At 34.6% G+C, this 9,841-nt stretch overlaps 1 protein-coding gene across 1 annotated transcript; it reads left to right on the top strand.

Moving 5' to 3' along the window:
* Positions 1 to 444: 444 nt before the first annotated feature.
* LOC129974961 (uncharacterized) lies at positions 445 to 1,341 on the top strand. The gene has a single exon (XM_056087781.1). It carries the CDS (start codon positions 445 to 447, stop codon positions 1,339 to 1,341), a length of 897 nt encoding a protein of 298 aa, XP_055943756.1.
* The last annotated feature ends 8,500 nt before the right edge of the window (positions 1,342 to 9,841 follow it).

Below are 9,841 nucleotides of genomic sequence, written 5' to 3'. Positions count from 1 at the left end.
TACTATCTAGAAATGATTTTGGAGGAAGCATAAATGGGTAACTCAAAATATCCTGCTGGTGTTGTAGAGAAGCTGAAAAATAGTTTCTATGTGGACAATTGTCTAATTAGTTTACAAACTGAGACTGAGTTACATGAGTTCATTCAAGTGGCTAAAGATGTTATGCTAGAAAGGAAGTTAGACCTAAGAGGGTGAGAGCATAATTATTCCCACTCCTCAACAGAAGAGGTTTCCTGTGTGACAAATAAAATTGTCCCAGTATTAGGCCTGCAATGGTCTTTAAACTCGGATACACTTTCTGTAAATTTAAAAGAAGATTGTGAAGATAATGGATCTTTTACTAAAAGGAAAATACTATCAGAAGTTCATAAAATTTTCGACTCTATTGGGTATACTTGTCCAGTTACCTTATACCCGAAATTGTTGTTACAAAAACTGTGGCAAATGAAAACAAATTGGGATTCCGAACTGCCAACAGAAATCTCTAAGAAGTTCAAAAGGTGGAGAAATCAGTTGAGTCTACTTAGGAAAATTGCTATCCCTAGTTGTTTAATAAAAGATCCTGATAATGCTGACAGTTTAAGTATACACGTGTTTTGTGACGCAAGCAAAACAGCTTATGTTACCTGCATATATTTAAGGAGTGCAAGTAAGAACTTGACTTCATGTCAGTTGGTTCAAGCACGGAGTAAGGTAGCTCCGCTGAAGGCTATTACAATTTCTAGGCTAGAGCTGTTTGCTTGCTCTATTGGTACCAGACTGGTGCAAAGAGTTATTGAAGATTTAAAATTAGGAAATATCCCAATTTTCTTTTGGACTGACTCTAATAACGCCTTGTGTTGGATAAAAGGTAGCGAAAACTGGACACCATTTGTATATAACAGGATACGAGAAATTAGATTGGCGAGTAAACCCGAAAATTGGCATTATGTATCTGGATCGATCAATCCAGCGGATCTACCATCCAGAGGTTGTTCCGTTCGACAGCTCTCGGAGACAGAGTGGTGGCATGGTCCTCCTTGGCTCTATTACCCATCTGATAAATGGTCTAGATCTGAATTCTCCGTAAATGAAGAAGTGTTGAAGGAAAAGAGAAAGGAAATAGTATCATCTATGGTGAACCTTAAAAAAACTGACAATTCCTTTATTTACAAGTTTTCGAACTATCACAAGACTGTAAGAATCGTTGCCTGGATACTTCGATTTATAAATAACAGTCGTATTTCTAGGGATGATCGAAAATATGGAATTCTTGATTCTGAGGAAATTTCTGTAGCTGAATATGCAGTTATCAGAATAATACAGAAGGAAAGCTTCGTTAATGAAGAAGATGAAAAGTAGAAAACTCTGAGAGCTTTCAAAGATGTAAACGACATTATCCGGTTGAAAACAACGATTTTATATCGACCTGATAGCGAGGTAATCAAGACGCTGCAATTTTACCATCAAAAAATGAGCTTGTAAAGCGTATAGTGATATACTATCACGTAAAAAACGCTCATGCCGGTACTCAAATGTTGCTTAACATTTTGAGAGAGCGATTTTGGATTCTACATGGTAGAAAGACAGAGAGAGCCATCTTATCAAAATGTGTTGTCTGTAAGAGACATTCTGCAAAGAAGCTTCATATTTTTACTGCATCTCTTCCGGAGGACCGAATCCGAGAAGCTGCTGTGTTTGAGATCTGTGGCATTGACCTGGCTTGGCCACTATTTCTCAGAGATAATAAGAAGTCTTGGGCCTGTCTCTTCACCTGCGCTGTCTATAGGGCTGTACACATCGAATTAGTGACTTCTTTATCTACGCATATGAACAGATGACGACGGTGTTATGTGATAGCGAAGCCATAATAAATTCACGACCGATGACGTATGTCACGTATAATGAGGCAGAGTTGGTTCCATTGACTCCGTCAATGTTCCTGCAGGATATCAAAGTGAGTGGTGTTCCTGATCGTGATAAAACTGATCACCAGAGTCTTAATCAACGTGTCATCGGCAAAATTTACAGAAAGCCTTAAGAAACAGATTTCGGTCGGAATATTTAGGAGCTCTGATTCAAAGACCAGAACATAAAACAGCTTCTGCCGTAGCAGTGGGTGATGTTGTATTAATTGGAAATGACAATACGAAACGCATCAATTGGCCACTTGGCAAAATAATAGAGGTAATGCCAGGAAAAGATGGTATTACAAGACTTGTAAAACTGAAAACTTCAAGAGGGGAATTGCTTCGACCGGTACAACGCCTATACCCTTTGGAAGTGTCAGCAACAGAGTCAGTTCTAATTCGAGAGAAATTGCAAAGAGCAAAATTAAGTGAGCAACCAATAGTTAGTCATTCAGTGGACTGCAATATTGAACCTTCGGAGAAGGAAAGGAAAACCAGAAAAATGCCTCATAAACTGGACTTGTGAACTCTTTATATAATTTTGTTATTGTAATAGTTACTATAATTTGTTGTAAGTTAAATTTTAAGATAAAAATTAACTTAGGTGGGAGGATGTCACGTTGATGCTCTACTTGATTATTATCTTTGTTTTTTAATATTTTGTAAGTTCCGAATGGCAACTGTAATAAAAATGGAATAATGTTATGGTATTTTGAGAATGGCTTTTGAGTAGAGTTTCTTACTTTGATGATATTAATAAGCATGATTTACGCCATAAATATATATTTCTGAGTGAAAATTTGGGAAGTTAAACAAAGAGAGTATATATTTGAACTATAAAAAACGTTTGTGTTAATGTGGAAGAAGAGAAGTTTCATCCATTTTATGACTACACAAAACAGCGAGTTTTAATATACTTCTGGTTCGTAAAATACAAAGTACGAAACGGAACAATTGTGACAGAGCCTCTCGAACAACAATATCCAGATTGGCAAGTGGTCACGCTAAAAGTCTCTCGTTTCTAGAAGGCAGAAAGACCTTTGCGGTCTGCTCTAAATGCCAAGCTCAACAAGCCGCTGCCGAGCACATGTTGGACTGTTTGGGACTTTCCAGAGAGGTCATATATCCCTCCTTCTGGTCCTCGACTTCCTCCGGGTCAAGGGTCTAATGGACCTTGTCTGACTCCGTCAGACAGCTGGAGGATAAGCCACAAACAATATTTTTGGAAGAAATTAAATCATGAAGACTTAAAATCTTTGGTGTTTCTTCAAGTACTATAAAATCATATCAACCGTTCAAAAACTCTCCCAAACTTTCATTTTCGATGGTTAAAAGATAACTTTAAATGTCGCGTACAAAATTTAATTTAAACCTCTCAACTTAACAATTTCTTGTAAAAAACACAAACGATAATTTAAACAAATTCTTTCAGAACTCACTTTTTATAAATATTAGTTTAATTAAAATACTTTTTTGTGAGCGTTATTTTGTCACACAAGCAAATTTGCCTACTTGCATATCAATCTCATGGATTTAAAGAATCTGTTATTCCAGCATTTTTGTAATTAGAGAAGTTTAATTTATAATATTTTATTGATACTAAATGCTGATGACATAACTAATGGCGTCTGTTAGATCATTCGTTTGTTCTGATGTGAAATATAAGCGAGGAAAGGCAAGTGAATGCTTGAAATTGGTTTTCATTCTAAGTCATTTGATATACTTTGAATATATATTGTAATCATACTAAGTCATTTTACATACAAAGTGGGCAAAAAGTCATTAAAAACTTTAAAAAAACATAAAACTTGAAAAAGTAACCAAAATAAAAAAATAGTTGGCAGATTTATCACGGGATTTTTAAAACAGCCGACAGATGGCGCTTATATGGACCACTTAGTTGGAAATATGCAAATGAGAGGCGATTATAAATACTTACGCTCTTGATTAAAAACTAGTTCTCCGTTGCATGCCGTGTAAATGAACAAGGATGCTGAGTGAAAATGATAAAGATTTGTTGGTGAAACTCTTTTACCTGAACCAGGAATCAGCGACTGTTGCAATGCGTAAATTCCGACCTCAGAAAAATGTGAAAACTGGAAAAGGACCCTTTTATAGTAGCATGCCTCATAAAGCTTATTCAAGGAATTGAGGAATTCAATTTGAGGAAACTGGATCACTGGAGGATGATGTAAGGTTCGGACGACCAAGTCTAAGGCAGACACGTTTGGCGCGTGTTGCAGCCGAAATGGAATCATTACCTTCAGAATCTGCTGCAAAGACTAGCAGTGCACCGGAATCTGGCAAAACCCAAGTTTTCAAGGCCTTCTCGGTCTCTAAATCTGACAAAAGCAGACTTTTGGCTATGGGGACACTCAAAATCCTGGATGTATCAATGCCGTCCATCCAATCTGTCGGAATTGAAGGAAAGCCCAGAGATGTCTTGTATACAGCCGGACATGCCGCACTCTGCCGTTGCTGGATTCGTGACTCGCCTGCAATGTGCTATCACCTGTGGTGGTGGACGTATGGAACACATATTGCTGTAATAAATGGTTTGGTAAAATTATTTTTGTTATTTGCGTTTCTTTCCTCTTACTTATGTACGAAATCCCACCTATAGGCTGTTTTTTTTAATTATTTGTTTTTCTTCTTATCTTAAAAAAATCCCATGTCTTATCGATGCTACACCTGCGAGCCGTTTTTTATTTTGTTTAATTTTCCGGGTTTTATAAATTTTTAAAGTTTTTACGAACTTTTTGCCCACACTGTATATTGAAATCAGAAATTAAAAATTTTGAACGAAAAAGAACTGTTCTCGTGCTTCATTTAAGCATTTATACAATTCTGTCAAGGATGATATATTAAATGCTCATAGAAATTTTTCTGAAGATTTGGCTTTATTTTGGAACTCCGAATTACTTGAAGAATAATATAATATGCTCTGTGCTTTAAATGAAGGAATTCTAAATTTAATGTTATTTGAAACTGAAATAAATACTTGATGCTGAAACTAATGCAGCAGATGAATATAGCCGAAAATCCAAGCGACTGCATCTGATTTTTAAAGCAAAGTGTAAAATTACTATTGATGAAAATGATTACAAGCATATTTAACCTTTAACCAAAATTCAAATTACCGCAGCTGGAGCTGAAGAAATTTGGCGGAAAAATTAAAGACTGGCTATCGTTTGGGGATAGTTTAAAAAATTGATGATGTCCCCGACATGGATGAAATCGCCAAATTCCAATATTTGGTGCAAGCAACTCTTCCGAAATTCAGAGCCCGTGAATTAGTTGAAAGTTTTCCGGCATCCTACGAAAAGTATTGCAAAGCAATTGACTATTTGAAATCTCGGTTTGGCAAAGATGATCTCCTAGTTGAATATTATGCTCTAAAATTGCTGAAACTAACTTTGGACTTAAAATTCGAAAGTAATCTTAAAGAAAAACAAGTGAAGTTTTCAATTGTTTATAATGGTATTGAAACTCAGCTCATTAGAAACTCTTGGTGTTACTGCAACAAATGTTATTTCCACTCTTTGAGCCATGTTCAAATGCAGAAATTTTAAGAGCCTGGCAGAGAAATGATAGACGTTTGATGGCCGATAAGAAAGCTGAAGAAGAAGAATCACGATTGGAGAGTTTGATGAAATTCCTGAAGAACGAAGCTGAAAATGAGATAAAACGGTACCTGCTGTGGAAGGCTTATCTTTGATTGGAAATACGATGAAAGACAAATTTAAAAAAGACTTGCCTACAATTGCAGGATTATTTTTAGGAAATCAAGACTCTGTTTCTCCTTTCAAATCTATCTCCTATGATAAAGAAAACCACCAACCAAAAGATTGCCATTTTCCCAGAAATTTTGATTCAAATGGGAAAATTGGACGATTGAAGAACCAAGGTTGTTGTTATATGAGCTTCAATATCGGTCGTGTTTCAAACAAAACTACGCGGATTTCTTGTCAATAGTGAAAACTATAGCAAAAGATGTCATGTTATGATGTATCCTAACCTAAAGACAGTTGGAACTTCCAAGTCTCGAGAATATCATAATATCGTGAGTTTTTGCCTATTTTAGAAAGAAATTCTTTCATTATATATATATATATATATATTGTTACGAAATTTCCGGGGTTCGTTTGGATAGTGGGAGTTATATGGTGTGAAGAACGCTCAATCACCAGGCGGCCGTAGAAAATAAAACAACGACGTTTATTTACACGAAGACACACAAGACAGCACAAAGACGACAGCTATTTACAGCACAGAAGACGATTATCTTCAGCCGAGACGTGCAGCAACAACAGCATATAACAAGACTCTACTGCAGAAAGTAGCGCACATCTTAGTTCAGCACTGGCTTCACTCCGTCGCTGCTCCGCTTAACTCTGGAAGGCCAGTTCTTTACCGTCGATTCCGACTACTCTCTTCTCTGTCGCTTCCGACTATTCTCGCACTCCACTGGTTCACGACTACTCTCTCCGATCTGGTTCACGACTCTTCGACTACCACTACTCAATTCACGACCACTCCCCGGCAGCTGCAGCTCCTTTTATAGGTCTTAGGAGGCGGGGCTAGAAGCCTCTCAACCAATCAGGAACGTTTGAGGCGTATCTCGGTTACTACTGGACGGATCGGGAAAATTCTCGATGTTTCGGGTATAATCTATTTTTTTCGCCAAAGTCGCCAAATTCGTCGCCAAGTCGCCAAATTGTCGCCAAGCTTTGGGACCTCCTATGGAGCCAACTAAGCTGGGAAGCCGCATCACAGATTCGTAACAATAATATAATATACACTTATAATAAATCTGAATGAGTGTTTGAGTTGGTGCTTAACAAGCCAGACCATTCGACTTACAACTACCAAATTTGGCAGATTTGTACCTTGGAAGTTGGGAATATGCAACCTGACTGATTTTTAATGTTTAATAAGAATTTTAATTAATTAATAATTAAGCAAAATGTTGGCGTTTTTCGCAATAACTTCCGAAAATATTATTGCGCAAAAATGATTTTTACATCAAGTTAAAGTACAAAAAAATTATCTTTTTAACGATACCAAAGTTTTAACTTATGAATTAGGTTCCTTTATTTAATGAATTTTGAAATAATATTTTAACCATATTTTTTAATAATTTATTTCGCACAAAATAAAAATAAAATTTAACATGCACGAGCATGTTATGCAGGCGTGGGGGAAAATTAGCTTTTATCATCGGGTTGCCATCACATTCACAAAAGCTCAAATTAAAAAATGTTAAATATTGCTGCAAACTTAGAAAAGTGTTATTTTCAGCACGTTTCTGTATGAAATGAAACAAATAAAAAAATTTAATATTTTCTAAAAAATAAATTCAAGGCAAAGTTTTCTATGATCTTATACAATATCTACATTATTAGTTCAATAAATCAGAATTATTTAAGACAATCATGATTTAATATACATCCTTTCAATTGAGGGTCCAATGGCTAATTTGTAATAGATATACATATGTTAAAATGGTCTAAATGGAGTAAATAATTATATTTTATGTAACTTGAGTCAATAAATGCTCTAATAAATTACGAATGTTTTGCTTTTATCTAGCTGCTCTGTGAATCTTATTTCTTGAGACGTTAATATAATTATAAAATATTCTTGAGACGTTAATATTTTAAATTAAAAGAGTTACATTCCAATACATTAAATCAATCACTAAAGCTGAATGATTTATGAAAATTTGAATATTACTATTCTATTAAAACGGCCGATTTTAGACTACTTCATCAACCGTCTTAAAGAAGCTTATCATCTCCGAGGCTTTCTCAAAAGTGATTGGCCTAGATGATGAAAATGTTGATTGTTCTAAAATTGCAATATTCATAACTTAATAAATCGGTCAGATTTATTGTATAAGATAGAAAAATTTATTTATTTATTTAAAAGTTGGAGTGCAAAGAATAGACTGCAGAATATGATCCCTTAGGACCAAAGGATTGTCTAAAATTTGAATTTCCTAATTTTTAGAAGTATATTGATAGACCGAAAAAAAAATATTATTATTGACGCCATTTGAAAATTTTTGTTGATTTATTCTTTGGGATATTATAAATTATGAAAATTGTACTGAAGCGCACATACAACTTCAATACCGAACGACTCTGCTTTCAGTACTGATATTTATTTTTTCAAAAAAGACATTCTTGGTTTTAGTAAAAAAAATGTCATTATATTAATTGCAATTTAATCATTTCCACTTTAATTAAATTTTACGGGTACAAGTAGAAAATTAAAGAAACATACGTAGTACAATGAACAGAAGGTTTTAAGGCCTACATAACAGTATAAATAAATTATATGGCAATCAAAGTTCGAAGCTTAAAAATATCTTGCTGAAAAACCTATTACGAGATCAAGTTACATAAAATATTTAAGTGAAAATTTCAGTCGAGCATTCATATTGGGGAACCTGCTGGTCGCCAAAGGCAACTAGTAAAGAAATGGGAATTTTCACTTCAGCCTTACAAATTGAACAATATCTCAAAGAATTATTCAATGAAACTTCTCTAGATTCATCCTAAAATGAAGTCCTCCATTTTATTTCAAAAGGTTTTACATGACGGGAGTGTTAGGAATATTTCATTTTGTTGCACTTCTGAATTCTTCTTGTTTTCAATTGCGCTTCTGAAAAAAATGACGAAGTCTAAATGTTGCATAGGCTTTTGGCCCTACGCATTTATATGTCAAATATTCTTGACATTCTAAGATTTAAATCGAAAAGTGTTTTAATTTTCTGCCACCAAATCTGATTTTCCAGCTTTGAAAATCACTCTTTCAGGACAATTTATAATTTTAATATTTTAGACCAACCCATCCCAGGGAAGCTCCGAGCGCTGATTAGCATTTTCGAGACGAACCTTAGAGAGCTCTAAAATCGCATATTTTTGTAAAATAAAAGAATTCAAATTTTCATCATTTGTTCAGATTTACTTGCAAAAGAATGGAACTTTTTTCATTTCAAAATGCTGGTATCTCGAGAATATTTTATTAAATAAGACACACGGGAGGGAGAATTCGTATAGGATTTATTGTTTCATTGACTCAAACTGTTCGTAATGCAACTCTTTATTCAGATCTTCTTTTCCTTCTATCACGGGATTCTTCCTCCTCACCGTTTTATTTACAGCGCATGCAATGCACTCGTGTTGCAAATGACATTCATTTCATTTTTGTCAGCAAATATCGTTTTTGAAACATCTACTATTTTAAAAAAATAATATAAAGACATTATTATCAAACAATGCTTGAGAATAGATGCCGGGATCTCTTTTAAATGCGTTTTTAATGCATGCGGCAATTTATTAGAACTTTCTTATTAGTTGCATTCTTTTATGGACTGTTTCATCCATTTAGCTATAATTCCAGAAATCGAAGGAGGAAATAAAGACGATGAAATGGAGGAGGCATTTTAACGTCTTTTTCTTTTTAACCACTTTTAACAATGAAAGATTATATTTGTAATGGAAATTCAAATAAAAAATAAAATAAAATAAAAAGATGCTATAAATGGGACCATTCAGAATTCATAGATCAGCTAAGATTTTTATAATTACCCTGCTATTACTTTTAAAAATGAATGAAATAGATGAATCCGAACTTGGTTAAATAAATACGTTTTGAAAATTTTGTTCAAATAAGAAAGAAGAAACCATAATTAAGAAAGCTGTTATTTTTATGTATTGGAGTTTTGCATTTCTATTTCGCCATATAAAGTTTCTATAATCACCGGGTTCTTCTTATCATTCTCTATACCATTTTATTTCAGAAAAGTTCTAAATCCATTCAGACGCAGACGACATTTCGGAAGAAAGAGCCGCCAATAGAAAGGCTTTGAGCTCCCTGCTTTCTTTTGTGAGGGGAGGGTGCACTGAAAAGGGAATCCGAAATCGAATTTTCGCTTGGAGAAG

The sequence above is a fragment of the Argiope bruennichi genome, chromosome 7, assembly GCF_947563725.1.
Source record: "Argiope bruennichi chromosome 7, qqArgBrue1.1, whole genome shotgun sequence".
Classification (NCBI taxonomy): Eukaryota; Metazoa; Arthropoda; class Arachnida; order Araneae; family Araneidae; genus Argiope; species Argiope bruennichi.
The sequence above is the reverse complement of the archived record's forward strand: the minus strand, read 5'-3'. Positions and strand labels throughout refer to the sequence as shown.

Bases quoted from the DNA above. Each gene is read 5' to 3' on its own strand.
- LOC129974961 (XM_056087781.1), top strand. From the start codon at position 445: ATGAAAACAAATTGGGATTCCGAACTGCCAACAGAAATCTCTAAGAAG.